The sequence below is a fragment of the Chelon labrosus genome, assembly GCF_963514085.1.
Source record: "Chelon labrosus genome assembly, chromosome: 10".
NCBI classification, from domain to species: domain Eukaryota; kingdom Metazoa; phylum Chordata; class Actinopteri; order Mugiliformes; family Mugilidae; genus Chelon; species Chelon labrosus.
The window spans coordinates 7,384,500-7,405,392 of NC_140360.1; the positions used below are offsets into that span (position 1 = coordinate 7,384,500).

The 20,893-nt window shown below is 41.8% G+C and overlaps 1 protein-coding gene across 1 annotated transcript; it reads left to right on the forward strand.

Annotated features, from left to right (window-relative positions):
- The first annotated feature begins 1,392 nt into the window (after positions 1-1,392).
- On the forward strand, positions 1,393-8,968 carry LOC311494267 (uncharacterized protein). Its single transcript, XM_084553217.1, has 5 exons — positions 1,393-5,590; positions 5,726-6,766; positions 6,868-7,023; positions 7,438-7,530; positions 8,101-8,968. The coding sequence occupies exons 1-5, from the start codon at positions 5,582-5,584 to the stop codon at positions 8,416-8,418; spliced, it is 1,617 nt and encodes a 538-aa protein (XP_084409343.1). The 5' UTR covers positions 1,393-5,581; the 3' UTR covers positions 8,419-8,968.
- The last annotated feature ends 11,925 nt before the right edge of the window (positions 8,969-20,893 follow it).

Below are 20,893 nucleotides of genomic sequence, written 5' to 3' on the forward strand. Positions count from 1 at the left end.
TTAATCAAACTATAGTCCTCGGCTGAGGTTTATCTGACCCCTGTTCAAATACATTACACAAAAAAGAAAAGATAGAACTCGCACAAAGGATTAGGAAAATTAGACTTAGAAGTAAAACAGAGTCAGATGAAGAGACTTGGGTCTACGGTGAATGGTAAATTGAATCTGGACTTCCCAGTGGGAGTCATACAAAGCAGGGCGCCCAAGGCACTGACCCTCGACACTGCTCTTCTACGCCGCTTCACTTCTTCTGATTTATGAGCCCATCATCCATCTTTCCACAGCAGATGAGGAGCAGAAGGGAGGGACAGTGAAACCAAACAGTGGAGGAATACGAAAGAGAAAACATAAAGGAAGAAGAGGAACTGAGAATGAAGCAAAGAGGTCAGAGGAGAAGGAGGAGAAGGGAAACCGAAAAAGGGGCACAGTCAGCAAAAGATTTCCTTTCGTATAAACTTTTTTGATCTTCTTGGATGGCGATGCTCTTTTTCCTGACATGTTACCCGTCACAGCATTTTCTGCTAACCACAGTTGACGAGACATTTTGCGGGAAAGCCCTGGAAAATGATTAAAGAGTTTGCATGGAGAATACCAAAACATATGTTTATTACAGAAAAAAAAAAAAGAAATCTGTATATATATGAAGAAAAGCTGAAGAAGATCTTGACGGGAGAAGAAGACCCCAAAGAGAAACAAATGAAGGGCGAGAGGGAGGGATGAAAAGAAACGAGGGCGGCGCTGGGGGGATGGCAGCTGTTTCTGAGGTGATAAATGTTGTTTTGACACGTGCGTATCCACAGGCCCGAAGGTCACAGTGTAACAGAAGGAACGAAGGTCACGTTAAAGCCCGGGTCAAGTCAAATATGATTCCCTAAGTGACAGGTCAGGAATTTAACTGTACGGTTTTTGGGGTGGCTCAGTAGGTGAAGCGTGGCCGTGAGATGGGTCATGTTTAGTAAAGCGAGCGTAGTGACTGTAGTTCAGGTTAACGTGGATGAAATCAATCACCACATGTGTACAGACAGAGGGAAATAAAAACTATACATGCACACAAAGAAATCTGTTCAAAACTGGAAGCTGCTCATATATATCCCCTCCTGCTTAAAACAAACAAATAAAAAAATGCAAAAAGGAGAACGGCAACAGAATAAGAAAGAAGAGAGGAAGAGATTTAGAGAAAAGAAAAGAAAGAGGGTTTATTGATGCCTCCTCTTTTTGTTTTGGAGGTCTTGATTGTGTAATTGGTTTCCACCTGTGGGCTCTGGTGGTGACTGCTGGTTGGTTGGCTCTACCTCAGATTGTCCAATCACCGCCCAGGACCTACATGAAAAGGAAACCAGCTGGAGGATCAACTCTCCCACACCTGTTGTGTGATGCTTTGTTAACTACACTCAAAAAAAGCAAACTGGGGGTCTGCTACCTTAACCTAAATCCAGTATGTAACTTATATTATATAAAATCATGTTTTAGAGTTGAACATTTCTAAATTATGTAGTTTTAACAAAAGATACAACAATTTAAATTTACTAGACTGATTTATGTTAACACAACATAATTCTAATGGATTAAGACTGCAAATCACTTCTGTTTACAACTCCGGAGCATGTGTGGCAGTAATGAGCAAATTCCTAATCAGTAGTGCCCCTCTTTAATCATGGTCAAAGGTGTGTCCCTGGCGGGCAAAGAGGAGCAGACATTTTGAGAAGAGACAGCACATGTGGAAGAAGGTAAGCTTAATCCTTTATCTTCAATTGAAAAGAAGGTAATAAAAGTTCAGAATTGTTATCGACAGTTAGTTATGGCCGCCTTTTGCATTTTGAATGACTTTTTTTTGTTCTGCGTGTTTTATTGTAGTGCATGTCCGACTGTCGCCATGTGCAAGCTTGCAAACTAAGGTTAGCAGGTTGACGGCGTTGACTCATTTACAAAACCGCTCAAACCAAACAGTTTTTAAAACGTTTTAAAAATAATAGCGGTAAAGTTAAAAATCCCCCAAGTAGCGTCTTGCTTTCGCCTGGAGTCCGACAAAAAGTCGACACTAACTCCACCTTTGGCGAGCAGCAAGTGTTGTTGTTTTTTTATTTTAGTTTTTTTTTCGGCCGCCGCCGTGGCAGGGTTTCTCTGTTAACTCGACGTAAATCTCCTCGGGCTGGACCACTGCTCTGGTGCAGCTAGGTTTCTGAGAGTGTAAACACAGCAGTTCGTTGCGCTACGGAGCTCTCCACAGTCTGATGTTATTCACGTTATTGAGGAGGGAGAGAACGTGTGCTACCGTGAGTGTAAAAGTACTGTTGCACTGTTTGTGTGCATTAACGTTAGCTCGTAGCCTGGTGTAGCCACCACCAACCTCCAAGGCACACTTATCAGGTGTTTGTCGTGACATGCAGCTGTGCTATGGATTTTTACAGTATCTCTCGATCGCACCGCGCCACATTCACGCACTTGTAGTTTTCAGTCAAATCAGTCCCTCCACAAACACAAAGAAGCATATTTAATGTACTTGTCCACTGGAAATAATAGAACCAGTCATACATTGGATTAACTATTGTTTTAACTCTCTTTCTATTATTATGTACGTTAAAGTTATTGTACTTCTCCCTCACCCTGTCTCTCTTTTCTCTCTCAATTCATCACAGAAATTTGTGGCAGTAAACGTGTCCAGTGTCATCATACAAGTCACCACCATTGGCCATACTCCTGTGAAAGCGTCCTCTTCTGGCATCATACAAGAGTGACTGCAGGAAAAGGGAGTCATCTGCTAGTGTCAGGGTCAGTGTAGACAGTAAGTTTGTACACAAATGTAGTGACAAACTGTTTAAGATCAAGTATGGTGAAAAGGGAAAGATGGGAAATGAAAAATGTTAAATGCCCAGATGTTAGATTGTACCATTGTGTGTTACTGATATGTGGAGGTGCAAGGAGTGTAGTCTATCTTTTTCGACTAGATATGATCTACTTAAACATTTAAGACTACATCACCGCCATAGACGACTTCACTCATGCCCATATCAAAACTGTCCATGCAATTTTAAGACGCAAAATGCGTTGCGCATACATTTAAGTAGAGTTCATCCTAAGCAAACTCAAAGTCAGGAGCTCCTGGAATTGAAAACATTTTGTTGTCCTTTGTGCAACTGTAGCAATATTTCTACAGAGAGGGACTTTTTCACACATATTGGCATTCATTTTAAGAGTCATGAAACTGTTACCTGTATGTTTGGGGATTGTACTTTTAAAACAAATATCTATGCAACATTTCACTCCCACAAGAACCGGAAACACAACCCCCATACATTAAATGATTTTAAACCAGGGATAGTGACAACAACCAGAGTTTCACAAGAATCAACTGACAGTGCAGAGGACGATACACTTAACCCAGATGACTGTGTAGTGGAATTAAACAGTGCATCTTCAAATAATGATGATATAAGCAAGACCCTGCCTGACATTATTGAGCAGAACTTTGCTGCAGCTTTGCTTAAACTAGAACATTTCGCACATGTGCCAGGCACAAAAGTTGATGAGTTTCTACAGGAGCTACACTATTTGTTATGCTCAGCTGCATTTCCTCTCACTGTTAACACTATTGAAACTATGTTTCAGAAACATGGCTCCGTACCTGAAAAGTCAGTGATAAAAGAAGTCGCCACAGCCCTTGCCACGTCTCACCCCTTGCTAAAATCTATAGAGAAAGGTGGCTCTTTGAGCACATCATATCTCCGAAACAAATTTTACAGGGAGAACTTTAATGTCATTGAACCCACTGAGTACATGCTTGATGAAAAGGAAAACAAAAGCTTTCAGTATGTGCCTTTACTGAAGAGCTTGCAACAGCTCTTCAATAGGAAAGATGTTGTGGATAAAGTTGTTGAAAATCACAGAGCACATCAGAGTCATGGGGTCACAGGAGAACAGTGTACTTATAAATCATTTCAAGATGGCTCTCACTTTAAGGGAAATGGTTTTCTTTCAGGGGGTGAGTTAAGAATCTTGCTAACTTTGTACATAGATGATTTCGAGCTGTGTAATCCTCTTGGCACTTCGCGCAGGAAACATAAGCTCTGTGGTATCTACTGGACTTTGAGTAATTTGCCACCAGGCTCACATTCAGCACTTTCCGCGATTTACCTGGCAATCTTGTGCAAATCTGATAATGTGAAGAAGTACGGTTATGACAATGTCCTGCATCCTCTTCTTCAAGATGTAAAAACACTTGAGCAGGAAGGAATTTTTGTCCCATTGCTTGGTAAATGTGTTAAAGGCACAATTCAAGTTGTTGCAGCGGATAACCTCAGTGCCCATAGTGTGGCAGGTTTTAATGAAAGTTTTTCTGGTGGGTACATCTGCCGATTCTGCACAGCAACACGGGCAGAGATCCAAACAAGAGATGTGAAATCAGGTTTATTTGATCTGAGGACTAAAGAACTACATGACTCGCATGTGCATTCAGCCCAGCAGAACAGTTCAAGCTGTTTTGGGGTGAAAGGCCCATGTGTAATCACCAAAAACCTTGCCCACTTTAATGTTCTGACTGGTTATCCACCAGATATCATGCATGATGTCTTTGAAGGCATCGTACCTGTGGAGCTTGCACATTGTTTGTCACTGCTGATATCCAAGAAATATTTCAGTCTTGAGCTTCTGAACAAGTCTATCCTTAGTTTTCCCTTCAAGTGGTCAGACAAGACTAACAGGCCCCACGTAATTCCACACACATTCTCAAAAACAATCGGGGGGAACGCTCATGAGAACTGGGCTTTGATAAGATTTCTTCCATTCATCATTGGGCATCTTGTGCCAGAAGATGAAATGGCATGGCAAATTTTAATGGTTCTAAAAGATGTTGTAGAGCTGGTGGTTGCTCCAACACACACAGAAGACTCTGTTGCTTACCTTGAGTGCAAAATTTCAGAGCACCGCAAAAGATACCAAGAACTGTTTCCTAATGTGCAGCTTCTACCCAAACATCATTACCTAGACCATTATCCTGGACTCATCAGGCAGTTTGGTCCTCTCGTTGGTCTCTGGACTATGCGATTCGAGGCCAAGCACAGTTTTTTTAAGCATGTAATTCGACACTCCAACTGCTTCAAAAACGTGCCCCTCTCGCTAGCTTTTAAGCATCAGCTCATGATTTCGTATCACATGAGAGCATCCAGTTTTGAAAAGCCTGTCCTTGAGCTGACAAATGTCTCAACAGTTCCTATTGATGTTTTAAAAACAGACATTGTTGAGAACATTGAACAAAGATTTCCTGGTACCAGAGAGGTACACATGACTCGATCTGTGTCAACCAAAGGTGTAACTTTTAAAAAGGACATGATTATAGCTCATGGGTCTACAAGTGGACTTCCTGATTTTGGACAGATTGTTCACGTTTTTGTTATTCAGGAGAGACTGTTTTTTATGGTTAAGAGACTTTGTGGATGGTATAGTGAGCATTACAGGGCTTTTGAGCTCACGTCATGTCCAACCAAAGACACAGATCTGATTGAGCTTAGTGACCTAGCAGATGACTACCCTCTGGCAGACTACTTTGTTGGATCTCTCAGAATGGTGACATTGAAAAGACACATACATGTATAAGGTATGATGACGTTTTGATTTAAAATTTAATGTTAATTGAACTGCCAATGAAAATAAGTCTCAACCTTAGATAAGTACTCTTGTACAAATATATTTTTATATTTATGTCTTTATATGTTTTTGTTTTTATTCACAGATTGTTGATGAAATGGCTGCTCCAGTGAAGCTCAGAGTCATCCTTGGAGAAAACGATTCCCAGAGACTGATCCTGCAGGATGGAATCCCAGAGACTATTGGTGAACTTGTTCAGCACATTAAGAGGCAGTGTGGGGTAGAGGATCACTTCAGGCTGCAATTTATGGATGCTGAGTTTGGCAATGAATTCACCAACTTGACTTCAGTGTTAGAGATCCAGGACAAAAGTACCTTAAAGCTTGTCTTTGATTCAGCTCCCGCTGCCTCTGCCCTGCCTGGTGGCTCCCCACCTCCACCCTGCTCCACTCCTGCCACATCATGGTCTGGTGATGACTCATCACTTTCATTTAGTAGCTTGTGTGACACAGACATCCTGTCTTCTCCTGAGTCCACCCCTTCAAGATCCTCTGGATGGCCTGTTGTTTTTGTTGTACCCCGTTTCCCATATGATTGTCAGCTTCAGCTGGACAAGGCCAATGCGGCATTCAAAGAAAGTGGAACTTTATTGGATCCAGATGTTAGACTTAAAACTGCCATTCTTGACAGTTTAGCTGAGGAAATTGTTCGGTACAAAGTGTACCCCTCAGACAGTGAGTTTGAAGAGGTTGCTGAAGCCCTTGTGTCATCCCATCCATGTTTGAAAGAGCCAGGCTCTGCCACTGGATATGGTGGCTGGAAGGTGAGCTTAAAGTACAAACTTGCTAACTACCGGAGGAAGCTCAAGCGGCTTGGATGTCCAGAAGTTGAACTGAATTCGCTGACAAATAAACCTGCAGACAAATGCAGTCCTGCTTATGGTGTGAAGAAGCCCAGAAGAGCAGAAGTAAATTACTGCCCCACCTACCCATCTGGTGAATCTGCAGAGACACTTGAAAAAATAAGAGAGACCCTGCTTTTAGAAGTAAAGAAAAGGAACAATCAGGGCACAGTGGCGGCCATGATGGAGAAGACCTTTGCACACAGAAGGCAAGAGGTTATTCGTGATGCACCCTTGATTGCTGATTTCAAAACCAAATGGCCGGCTCTCTTCTGTGTACGTGAGGTGGGTGAATAAATACAGAGCGCTCGTGATTTAGTGTAAGCCAAACAAATATGAGTAAGTAATTCAGTGTTGTGTACCTTTTTTTTCTTCTCTCATTTAAGCTAACTGCTGAATTCAAGAGGATTACAACCGTCAGTTTGCTGCCAAAGTTCTTCTCCCAACTGGATGCTCTATCTGCAAAGCTGATGAAGGTGTTTTCCAAGAAAGGGGGCGGTCAAGGAAGAAAGATCAAGAGCATCATGATACCCATCACCCAGGTATGAGGATAAAAAAAAGAAACTGAACAGCCATAATATTTATGTCATGCTTGACATTTTAAGGGAAAATGTAAGAGGGATGAAGGTAAATAAAACTAGATGGAGAGGGGGTAATGTACTTGATTGAAGAATGATTTGATAAAATACGAACGTCGGGCACATTTGACAATGTCCACTGACATTACAATGGTAGTTACTGTTTACTGGGACACATGAATAAATGTCTTGCTTGGAAATAAAACCAAACCACCCAAGGATAATGTAAGTTCACATATCATAAAAATATCAATCAAGTTTTTACATTAAAAAAAAAAAGTTAATTTCAGTGTTTGTTCAATGTTTGTGAAATCTTTTCTACCTGTTGATTTTAAAATTGCTTTTTGTTGTCAATTTTTTATTGTCCTACACACTCAGACCGATGCCATTGATGTCAGAAGAGAGTGCATCATCAAAGCCCTGTGTGTCTACTTAAATGAAGAGCCAGAGAACCTCGTGAAAGAATACATGGTATGTAATTTTGTTTTTATTCTCCAGTCCCAATTCTGACATCTGTAAACAACCCAGTTACACACTTAACCCTCCTGTTGTCCTCTGGGGTGAAACTGACCCAATCTGTTTTGGCTGGTCCTTCCTTCCTCTCTTCCTCAAATCTTTCTGTCCCTCCATCCCTCCTGTCTCTAATTTCCTTCCTTTCTTCCTCCCTTCCTTCTGTCCCTCCTTCCCTCCCTCCCTCCCTCCCTCCCACTCCTTCCTCTCTCCTTTCCTTGATTCTATTTCTCCTTTCCTCCATCCTTCTTTCCTTCCTTTCTCCATTCTTTCCTTCCTTCCTTTCTTGACCCAATCAGTTCCCCTCCTCCACCTTTCTCTCTCTTTCTTCCTTCTTTCCATCCTTCCTTCCTTCCTCCCTTCTTCTTTGTTCCAGGACAAAAGGAGGGTTAAGAAAAGACAATGTAATACTAGAATCTTTCACATAAGATAAGTGACAGCTGCTTTACAGAAATTTGTGTGTTTAAAAAATGGGACTACAGTACCATTTTGACATGCATATCCTCTATTTCCCCCCTTTCTTCTGTGAAGAACACAGATGGTGAAAGCAGTGAAGCTGCGATGATGAAGACTACATTTGGAATATTTGTCATTCGCAAAGAAGATGCAGAGCCAAAAGATGGACCGGAAGATGTAGGTATCATTCTGGAGGGCGTGCAAGTTCTGGATGAGCTCGGAAACGTACCACTTGCCGTGGGAATGTTGTTCGCACTTGTATACGCGCTCAACCTCAGCTATCCACCAGAGCTGCGATACACCTTCGAAGCTTTGCAGAAGCTTATCATGGAGCTTGATGGAAACCGACTCTCAAAAAAAATTCAAACACTGAAAACACTACTTGCACGTTAGTCATCCTCATTAGAGTAAACTACTGTTCAGGTAGCAGTGACTCTATTTGAAGCCTTTCAGGCATTTACCTTCAAATATGATAAGCTGTTGTTAATGTGTTTTGATACTTTAAACTGTTGATATTTGGAGGTTAGAGGAGAATAATGTTTAGAAGTGTTTCTTTAAACAAGGGAAGGAAAAAAAAAGTGTTGTCAAACAACAAAGTTTTCTTTTGAAACTTGAGATGATGCACAATGCTGTATTTAACATTTTTCTTTGCACACAGTTGCCAGGACCGTATTCTGCATATAGCTTCATAACCAGCTTTGATTTGTTTTTTGGTCATCAGAAAGCTCCAAATATAGACACCTAATACTGGTTGTTTAAGTGGTTTACACTTGAAATTTGAAATTGTTTGTATTTTCACAGCAACATGTTTTCAGCCAATTGCTTGAAAGTGAGTTTTGCCATTTCTGGTAAAGTGTTATTCCAACAAATCCAGTTTGCTTCGTGTTTTTCTTTTCCAAAACTTGACACCAGCTTGGGGAATTTAGGTTGACATTTGTATAAATTGTGGAATATAAAAACACTGTTAAATTATTTATTTTATTAATAATTATGGTTTTGTTGACTCAGCACAATTAATTAATGTAACTGTATTTAAAATAATGGTTGCAACTACCCATTTAAATTAAGTAACTCGTAATTATATCATACTAGTTTAAATGGCCCAACAAAAATATGTTAGTATGTAACATTTACCCTTGCAAATCTAGTTGGACATAATCCTAGTAATTAAGTCATAGTAACACAAATGCATCATGTTGATCCAACATATTTATATTTAGGTCACTCGACAAAATTGTTTCTGGCTAAATTAAAGCATTTTGTTTAGGTGGAAATTATTTCCATAATTTTATTACGTTCTGCGAACAAATGATTTTTTTGAGTGTACTGATATGTGTTGACCTGTATGCTCCATTTATGTAGATAGTTGTGGTGGAAGGTGAGAGTGGGATACCCTCGTCTACACCTTTCCTCACGTAGGTTACTTTACGCCAGGGGTGTCAAACTGATCCGTGAAAGGGCCGCTGTGGCTGCAGGTTTTCATTCCAACCATGCAGCAGCACACCTGACTTGGCTCAATCAATCAACTGACCTGCCTTCACGCAGTCATTTCAGGTGTCCTCTTGCTTGATTGGAACAAAAACTTGCCAGCCACACCCACTGCACGGGTGCTGCATGGTTGGAATGAAAACCTGCAGCCACAGCGGCCCTTTCACGGATCAGTTTGACACCCCTGCTTTACGCTTTACACACTAGGATTATTGGTTTAGTGCCGCCCATGAATTTTTGATTAAACCACCTTTTGTAGAGATGACAGTTAAGTCTTTTGTTTGGTGTTTTCAAACTAGAAAACGTCTTGTTTTGTTATATTGGTTTCAATTATTTGGCACAACCGCACGGTCCAGTCCTTCCCCAATGTTTGTTTTAAGACTTCTCAGTTACGTTTTGATGTAAAACTAAATCTTAAGGTTGTCTTCCGTCCCGACTCGACTTCCTCGCCTGTCGTGTGTCTGTCCCTAAATTCAGATAGATCCACCTAGAGAAGTAACAAAGCCCAATGGGAAAGCTAGGTGTTACAGTAACAGGACAAGACAAAAACAAATCAGAATACAAATAAAAACACAATTTAGATACAAAAAATAGAAATATGTATAAAGGTACAAGAGCATCTAATTACAGTTTAATAGATAGATACTTTATTTATCCCGTGGGAAATTCGGTATCCAGTACCATCATTGCATAGAGAAGGGAGGAATTAAAACTCAGCAAAGAGGGTAAAAACAAATGAAGTAAAAGTGAGGTACAATGGATAAAAAGGATGGATAAAATATACAAGTGTATATATAAACATTAAAAAAGTATGTGTAAAATAAACAAAATAGTATAAAAGCAAAACACAAACACACATATATATATATATATATATATATCATGCACATATACTGAGATATATAAGATATGAAGTTGTAAGATATATAACAATATAAATATGCTGTTTAAAAAATATATCTGCTAATCTGAACTGGGAAGGGCACCATGCATTTTGCACTTTTCTTCACTTTATTTATTTTAACTTAAGTATTTAACCATTTAAATAAGTCAGCATAGATCTCAGAGAGAAACACAATTTCGTCTGTCTGCATTACAGTTGTGTATATGTAAAAATGACAATGACAATGCAACCAGAGAGAAGAAAACCAACCGAAGTTAAGTACATGAGCAACCCTATAGTTGTTTCAAGTCATTATCAGCCTCCATTTTTACTGTGTTAACTAAATACCGCTGCACTTTTGACCATGTGTGCTCCTATGAGCACACACGCAGAAACACACACAGGCTCCAGATCTGGAACCAATTACTCCGTACCTGCAGGCTGCAGGCGACCCTCGACGAACACGCTGTGTTTAGACGCTGGGTAATCAACACTACCCCGTGCGTGGATGTGGGTATGTGTGCGTCTGTGTAGTTGCATTACTCAGATTGTGGCGACATACATTTGTTTACACGGTCGCACTGTGAGGACCTGCTCGCCTTTTTGAGACAAAAAGCACATCCCCGTAACGTAAACCATTACATTTTGTGATGGGGACTTGGTTTGAGGTTAGGGTGAGGTTTAGTCAAGGGTTGGTCGTAGTTAGCATTAGGTTACAATTGTTGGTTAAATGCAAGGTAGGTCAAGCAAACTCACACACACACTGTCCATGACTCTATAATATATGGAAACGCTTGTGTAAATAAGTTGATATCATGTCCAACCACAGGGGAGCCAAGACACATTAGTCAGACTGGAAACACGCAATGAGACTCTGACACCACCCCCAACATGTCAAGACCACATGGATGTTGTAGATATGTTTTTGTCTCCAGCCAAATTTATTTTGGTCTGTCTGATATCTTCTATGTTCCTGACTCGTATTTCAGTCAAAAGGTTAACACAAATAAGCTCAAAGGGTTGGATCAGAATCACAACATTGTTCTTTCCATGCTGTTGAACGAACTGACTGTCAGACATCATTTTTAAAACTCTTTCCATCCACCTACCCTTCCCCTGCTTTTGATTTTGCTGTTGACACCAAAATGAAGTTTGGCCCATCTCCGTCTTGACTTGACCCTGGAACTTAGCCTTTGGCTGGTGTCGCAAATGAGACCGGCTCATCTTGAAATCAACAACTGCGTGGATCACAGTTCAAAATCGCACACATCATGTTTGGCTCGAGCAGAAGCCTAGATACAAGACCTCATGGGACACATTACTCATTTAAATAAGGAGAGATATCTTAGAACTAAAGACCAAAAATGTGTTGCTCATACCGAGAGCTTGGGAGCATTTTGTTGGTTAAACTCAGATGAGAGGTGACATCATGGAATGGAGTCCCAGATGAAGCCAGTAGATAGCGATAGAGTCTAGACAGATTGACTGACGGAGACTTCAGTCCCCTAGGATGAGTTGGTGGGGAAGAGGTCTGCACTCTGAAAAGCAGGGACAGAACTACAATGAATTCAAAGACTGATTGGCTCAGAGAATGTGAGCAAACGGATCAGTGGAAAGACTTGAAACGTTTCGTCAAGCCAAGCCAGCCTCATGTCACGTCTTCTGTAACAGTTTAGATGTCACGTAATACAGGTTTTTAAATTAGACATTCTTCCTGTGTAGCGGACTGTGGAGGCCTGGTTCAAAGTACTGAAATATTCATGGGAATAGAACAATAAGAGTTTGAATTTCAGAAAATAACGGAATAATACTGTAAACCGGTTAAGGGGTTGCACCAGTTCAGATGTTTTTAAAGGTTGACAAGCCTATTGCATCACTAAAAACATCAGTAGAAAGTAATGCTGTGCAATAATGAAATCTGTCATCTTGACCTGAATATATACTGTATGCTGAGATACATATATGTATAGCCTGTATAAAAACAGGCAGCAAGTCAGCACCATCAATAGTATTTAATAGTACTTCACAGCGTGCAAATAGTTGATGTTCAGCCTCACTCTCTCTGTTACCGCTGGACGTTTAGTGAAGTTGTTTACTGACTGCTGTCGAGAGTTTTTGGACCGTTCTTCTGCTAGCGTTAGCGGATGCCTTTTCAGATGAGTGTGCATTGCAGTAGTACTTTTATTGTATTTCAGGACTGACTATATTCTGCATGTCACGGTAGTATGGACTACATCTTTAATGAAGTATTGCCACACACTTGACGCACCGCTGCTAGTTTGCTGCAACGACCCAATGGGCTCCTCACCTGTCTTCTTGGAGGCGGCCATGTTGTTGTTGTCACGTGATCAGTGACTAGTCTTAAAGCTTAAAGCTTGTCGACTAGTTGACAAACCGAGTAGTCGACTCGTCTGTACAAACCCCAAGACAGGTTAGGTGCATGGTCAATAATCCACCACTACTTTTTACAGCTTACAGGCTAGCAGAAATGCAGTCTACATCAATGCTAACATGAACGAAACAAGACGGTGCTCCGTGTAGTGCTGATAGAGCTGTTGGATACTCAGATAACAGCTCACATCCTGCGAATGCATAATAAAATGCAGACGTTTATTGCACAGCTGCTGCTAGCATGGACAACAAGGTCAGACAGTTGTTATCTGTGTTGAATTAGCCACTAGTAGTCGAGTGTGATGTGTGACTGTGGTGCAGCGGTCAGCACTGTCAACTCACAGCAGGACGGTTCTGGGTTTGAACCCATGCGGACATTGCATGTTCTCCAGGGTGGGTTTTCTCAGTGTGCTCCGGCTTCCTGCCACAGTCCAAACACATTCTCGTTAGGTTAATTGGACATTCTCAATCGGCTGTAGGTGTGAATGGCTGTTTTGTCTCTTTCTTTTAAGCCTGTCCGGTGTGTACCCACCTCTCGCCTAACGACAACCAGGATAGGCCCCAGCACCTTCCCCTTGAGACGCTCCAAGGATAAGGGATAATGGATGGATGGATAGTCGAGCGTGATGTGTTTTTCTTCAGGAGTAGGGTGACAAGACAAGGATGTGTAGTGGCTGTTGAGAACCAGTCAGTCAGTAAGGTGCAAGTCTGCATCACTGCTTCCAAAAGTTTTCAAACCAGTCATTTTGTTTTATGGGTGCAAAAGTTATGCGTGTAAAAACAAAACCTTTCACTGAAGGATTATTAATCCGCCTCTCTCTTCCAGATCATCTGTGTTCCTGCCGCCCTCAGTACAACATTTTTCCAGGAGTTCAAGAGTATCACACTATGATTAACCTTGACAACTTTTCAAGGTAATTATAGTCTAAAACCTCCACGTAAAAGTTTATGACTCAGTTTTCACATCTGGTTTTATCTAAATTTGCCCATGACAACATAATGGAGGCTAAATCTGGTCCAAAGCTCATTAAAGTTTTCACTACAGTTGCGTTGTTTAGGAAACTCCTGCTGCGTTGTGTCTGTTCGCCGACACTTTTCTCCTCAGTGACAAAGACATGACTTTACGGTGACCTCCTTCAGGGTTTCCTGTCTTTGACAAAGGCTGCACGCCACATCTCTCCCCTGGAGACTTGCGCATGGTTGTCAGTTTGTCAGTGATAAGTCTCGGCCATATGTCATACACATATCTGGAGGAAGTCACAACAGGGACAATCGGAAAACATACGCGGAAATATGACTCTTTCGACACTGCTGTGTGCAAGTAATGATTCATGATGTTCTTCCTTTCCAGAGAAAACATTTTGTCTTCATGTATAAGATTATTGTGGCTCTTAGTTTTAAAATGATCTTTTCACTTACCTCATCTTGTACTTGGTGAATTTATGAGTCTGTGCAGTGACTTTGACAGAAACAGTTGCCACTATTTGATAGCTCTAACTCTCAATTGTAATGCCTTTTTAAAAAAGTATGTGAACTATTTGTACTATTGCAAAATGTTCACCAAATGTTGCAAGTGCTGTGCACAGAAATACCACATGAATATCATATATAGACATTATACACTACATTTAGTGTAATTTAACGTGATTTTAACAGTGTGTTCATGTGTGAAGTTGCTCTGACAGGACTGGTTGTATATCCTTCAGCACACTTCATCTCATTTCTCCATCCGAACCGTCTGCACTCTGTCTCTCAGCAAGTGTGTGTGTGTGTGTGTGTGTAGAGAGAGGAAGGACAGACCGGCCCATTGTGGATCATAAATGAAGGGTCACTGCTGTATGTCCTTAGCGTGTGCAGGGCAGATACATGGAAACACATGTTGGCTTAGTGATAACCTCTGTGGTTAATACAGATAAGAAGGGGAAAACAGGAGTGAAGATGTGAGAGAGACGGGAGAATCAGATGCAACCCTATAAAAACCCACCAGTGCAACAAATCAAGTGTTTGCTCTTTTAATGAACACGCAGTCTTCGTCAGTCATGCACAGGAGACAATTTAGAAAAATTGAGACGTATTAGATTGTAATCTGCAGTTTATCACTGTATTGGAAAAACATTTACTTCCTGATCCTTGTAAAACAGGGGTGTTAAACATACGGTACACGGGCCAAAGCTGGACCGCCAGAGGGTCCAATCTGGTCCTCATGATGAATTTTCAAAGTGTGAACATTACACAGAAGACTGTCCACTAAGGCTGCGTTCAGACTGCAGACGGATCTGATTCAAATCTGATTCCTTCTCATATCCGATTTTTAGGGCTGACTGTTCACACTGCCTTTAGCAAGTGTCCAAATCGGATATGGTTCTGTTCAGACTGGGCCACATTCTTCACCGGTCTGATAGGTTGCTGTAGCAACGAGCGGAAGCGTCATTCAGCACGTGTATTTGTCAGACGTCATATAATTGCGACAGCGACAAGCAAAACAACAACAAACAACACGATGGATGTACGTCACGTCAGTGTAAAGATTTATAAGGCATGCAGTTTCTTCCTCTGTCCAAGGCGAATTGTTTTCAAAGTCCTCCTCCATTGTGATAGCTGTAATATCACTGTCCGTGGCCGTAACGTGGCTCCTCCACAACGGAAATAGGCACGCGGTCTGGCGCATTGGTTCTGGCCTGGCGTCGCGTAAGTGACGTCACGGACAGTCAAAACCCATCTGAGTGTTGGGAGCTGTTCAGACTGAGACGCATCTGTCCATATCCGATACGAATGCGATATGAAACTACCTCTGGATGTGGTTTGCAACCGTTTGGCAAAAATCGGATTTCATGTGATCTGTCACTGTTCAGACTTCAAAATCGAGATCCGATTCAAATCTGAATGGGCTAAAAATCGGATTTTGGCTGGCAGTCTGAACACAGCCTAAGGGTCTTGCTGCTGTATTAAGAGTTAACACAAGATGACGTGACATAAACATCAACGATGCTTTGCTACAAGCAGAGACTGCAGGAGCAACTTAGGACGTGGCAACTGAAGATTTCTCCCATGATAGAACACTGGAAGAGCAGTCAGCATGCATACGGGAACCCCTTCGGCATCCTCAGCAGGTGTCTCAGGTTCACATGTGTGTCGCCCCTTAATCTGTACACCTCTCCTGAGTGGGGCAGTGAAGGCTGAGTTTGCCTTCACATGCAGAGGGGTTCCAGCTGCAGTTCCTTGTTGGCCACAACCACCTGGACCTGGTCTCCCCAGTGGACTGAGTCCGATCTTTTGTAGGAAATAGATGTTGCGGGGAAACCTCGACAGCCTACTTCGATCATGAATAAGGCTGCGTGCCATTCTTTGACCCAACACTGAGACTCGGGACTAAACAGCAGATCACCAAAATTGAACTTATTTGTCTTATGAAATCCCACGTTTTCCATAAAATGTTTTGTAAAGGAATAGTTCATTAAATGTATACAATTTATTAATGTACTTCTTTTGAGAATTTGGAGTTGTTGTTACAGTATTTATAGGTTATTATTATGCTACTGTTTTTGGCCTGCTTGGGATCAAATTGGGCTGTATTTGGCCCCTGAACTAAAATGAGTTTGACACCCCTGTGAGCTGAATTAATGCTGTGTTGAAAACACATAGACATGTAACCCTGCATTGTGCATTGTCATTATTTAATTTGCACAAATAATACATTAAACTAAGTAAAAGAAACACTGGATATCTGCAAGCTGAATCCACACTTGCAAAAACAACAACAACAACAAAAAAAACAATCTGTCCAGATGAGTATTACAGCATTGTTTCAGGAATGAGTTACTTCAACTCACTTCAAGTTGAACTTCCACTTTAAATATTTAGTTGAGATGAATTATGTTATAACAGAGATCAGTCAGGCGGAGCTGCAGTCCCGGTTTGCTGGTGCACCCTGATTAGCTGCTGCAGCCCGGGACCACACAAGCTCCAGAGAATGGATTAGCTGACAGGGTGAATAGATCCCGCCGTGGCCGCAGTTATGATTCCAACAAAGAGCAGCGGGGAAAACGGCGCAAACCATTTATTTGCACCTACTCTTTCCATGAAACACATGGAGCTGTTATCCTGAGGTGTTTTTTGGAAATTATTCCCATATTAAAAACTCGCATTTTATGTCTTCCGTGCTGCAGGAACTGAGGTGATCCCAGTGATTTGACTATGATGATGTCTGATTACATACACACACACACACACACACGTTAAATTATCCATCCACTTCAATATAGATAAATTCATACTGCAGCAGCAGTAATGTATAGGCACTCGGCATGCTTAGTATAAAATAATAAACAAATGACTGAATATTAAGATGAAATTGCAATGAAATGAAATGAATTGTTTAGAGACTTATGCTCGCATATTTCAATTTTAGTTTTGACTTTGAGGGTAATTTTTTTTTCTAAATGTTAGAAGTTAGAAGCTTAGATAGTAGAAGCTGAGGTATTATGTTATATGAAGTAGATTGTCATCATAATGACACAAATCTGAACATGGGTCCATTCTGAAAAATCCTGTGTCTTAATACTATACTATTTTCATCTGTCTCTTTACCCCTGCCCTTTTTTTTTTTTTTTTTTTTTTTTTTTTTTAACCCCATCAGCTCCCATCTAATCACTGATGTACCAAAGGGGGGTGACCCTATCACCCCGGCTCCATGGCAACACCCTGCAGCCGTGCACCCTGGGTCCCCAAGACCCTGGGAAGGTGGAGGAATGTGCAATGTGAGTGGTCTGTGAGAAGCGGAGTGGATGCACAACTTGAAGGTGGATAGATTAAGTGACAGCTGGAACACACACACACACACACACACACACAAGCATCCCAGCCTACACATGACTGCAGGCGGGGATACAATATGTTCATTTAACCAAAGTATTAAATGACATGACACACACACACACTAATACTGCAAACACGTGATGCCTGCGAATCTGCAGCTATCAGAGGCTAATTCACTTTGTCCTTTTGTCCTTTCAGACCGCAGGGCAGAGGCATGAGGTGCTGGGAGTGAAGAGTGGTGAAAGCCCTCATTTTCGTCCTTTCACATAATGTCAGAGTTGAAATATTTCAAATACTTGAGTTGCGCCCACTTTACCACACCTTAGTAAATCACCGGCTGCCAACACAGCTTCCTTTAGAGTCGTTGAGCCTGTTCTGATGTTCCTGGTGGTATAAATCAAGTGCACCTCCTTAGTTGACCCTGCAGCCAACAGGGTTTGCACTGGAGAATAAAGAGACGTGCACAAGAGCACAGTCACAAATCACTGGTCTCAGTGAATGACCAAGGTGAACATGAAGAGATGGTAAAGTTTAAATATTTGATTAGGACTGAAACAGGGAAAGGAGTTACGAAAAAGACACTTAGTCCCAGTTCTCCCGATAGATTTAAGACTCCTGTGAGTGTGCATAGTGGTCCTGCACTTTGATCTTTGACAGATAGTAGTAAAGATTAAAGAGCCCATAAAACCTGGACTTGGACTTCCTGGAAAACTGCTACTATATAAGAAGAAAATTGCAATGCATGCTTTTTGGGGGCATGAATATTCCCCAAAATCTAATTTGCGATGTTACTAGTGGAGTTTGCACTGGACTGGACAGCTGACATACGTACAATCAGTATACAGAAAAGGTCAGAGCCGTCTCTATTTCCTCAGGAGGCTAAGGCTGTTTAATATCTGCTGGACACGTTCTACCAGACTATCGTTGCCAGTGTCCTCTTCTACGCTGTGGTGTGCTGGGGAGACAGCACTCAGAAGAAGGTTCACCTCGTTGCTGATAGAGGGTGGGATCTGTGGTAGGGGCAGAGCTGGAGTCCCTGACATCGGTGGCAGATGCGAGGACCTTGGACAAAATCCGGTCCATCGTGATCGATGTCCACCACCCTTTACATGACACCATAGTCAGGCAGAGATGCTCGCTCAGTGACTCCTCACAGGTTGAGGAGGTCGTTTGTCCATCAAGCCATAAGACTCTACAACGCCTCCCTGTGAGGAACCAACTGGACTGTGGTCACTGTGGTCATTGCTGATGCGACTGTAGATTATATTACTGAAATATCTATCTCATATAAACTCAGTCACCTCTAAATAACGCATTATCTGTGCGCGTCTCTCAGAGATGACATTGTCCAGGTCATAAGATATCATCCGGGGTCTGTAAATTGACCTACAGACCCCGGATGATGTCTTCTGACCTGGATGACGGGTAACTCCGAACTCACCGGGGAATAGCACTAGTGTATCTTAAAGGTGCAGTAGGCAGGATTGCGAAGATCCAGGACTTAGCCAAAAAATTTGAACATCGACAACTTCTCAGTCCCTCCCCACTTTCCGCTAAAGCCCAAAAAGGTCTCGCAAGCCCCTCCCACCACAAGGGAGAGCTGTGCACGATAGAGCGCGTGCATATTGGCCCTGGAATACTGTGCACGAGCAGAGAACCGAGAGAGAGCGAGTAAACAAACTAGCATGGAACACACCGACGTAACAACAACAAAATAGTTTTTATAATACCCTTCGTTATTGCTAAATAATTTTAGATCAAAATATTTAGCAATAGTCAACTTTAGGACAAAACCAAGGTTAGGATGTTTCTGAAAGTAGCCTACATCAGTGATGTTTGCTATCAGTAACAGTTAGAAGCATTCATTGTGGCGTTTTATTCCACAGTTTAGATTTATCAATTTTCTATGTGGTAGATATATGACCGCTACCTGTTGATGTGGTTAGACGTTTGAGAGTGAAGCTGAGGCACAGGCCTCAGATGAGGATTATGTCCCGGCTCCTTCTACACGCCCACGGACAAGTGGTGCGAGGTGGTGGAGGGAGGGGAGGGCGCTATGAAATGCGTGTTCATGAGCAGTGATTGACACTCTGTTAGATACACCCCTGGTCTTGATTGGTGCATCTGAATGTGGAGCAGTGGATGTCTTGCAAATCGCGCTACAGGCTCTAGGTGGGGCCAGAGGAGCTGAATTTATTTTTTAAATGACCTGCTTTATGCAATTATACTTGAACATAGGGTCAGTTTCAGCAAATATGACAGAAAGTTAGTTTTATAAAACTTGCCTACTGCACCTTTAACGAAAAATTGGTCAAATGAACGATTTTTGCGGCAGATAATGCGCCATTTAGAGGCTGCGTCTCGGTGCCCCATTCACTCCCACTATATGGATATACGCAGATCTAATTATTTCCTAAATGAGTGCAAATGACGCAAAAGTTATATGGGTGAGTATACGATCGTATTTTATGCTAGAAATAAGGTCCAGGTTGTAAAAAAAAACTGTAGTTTCCCTTTAACATTAGCTGACAGATAATTAGATCAAAACCCCTAAAAAAAACAAACAAACAAAAAAAAAAAAAACCATTTAACTGACTGTGTGGGTTGATTACAGGCCTTTTTTGAAAAAGGGAATCTGTGACACTAACACACACACACCACGTCCCTCGTCTCCATTCAGTAAACTCGCACAAACACTCATTCATTCGGCCCGAGGCTTGCACCGGCAGCTCTCTGATCCAAACAAATCTTGAGAGACGAGGGAATGGCGAGACAGAAAGAGCGTGAGGCGCTCTAAATGTGTTGTCAATTAGCAGCAGGAGATCAATGGTACGGAGTGAAAGAGGTAGAAACGGGAAAATGAATGAATCAAACGGGTCTGGGTCTCTGATGCGGGAACTGGAACTAAATTTTTTTTTATACTGGGATTTTTTCAGCCTCTTGACAGATTTGGTCAAGAATTAGGTTTATGGGAACAATGCGGCAGCTTGTGCAAAGAGGGTTCAGTGTGCTGGTTGCTGCATTGTCCCGGATGTTTCCTTTCACTTCTCACTTTGTCCCTTCCTGTGCTCCTTCTTTCCCCTCCAGCTTCCATGCAGTTTGGCCCTTCACGGTTGTAATTAATGACCCGCCTGCATTCAGATGCTCACACACATGTCGGCATGTTTGTCTGAGGAAAAAAAGAGGCATGAAGGCAATAGTATGATTTTTAAATGTGCACTGGCGCTGTGGGCTATTTTAACTGTATGTTTGGAGAAGTATGTGCATCGGCTTCAGGACAAGACCCACATG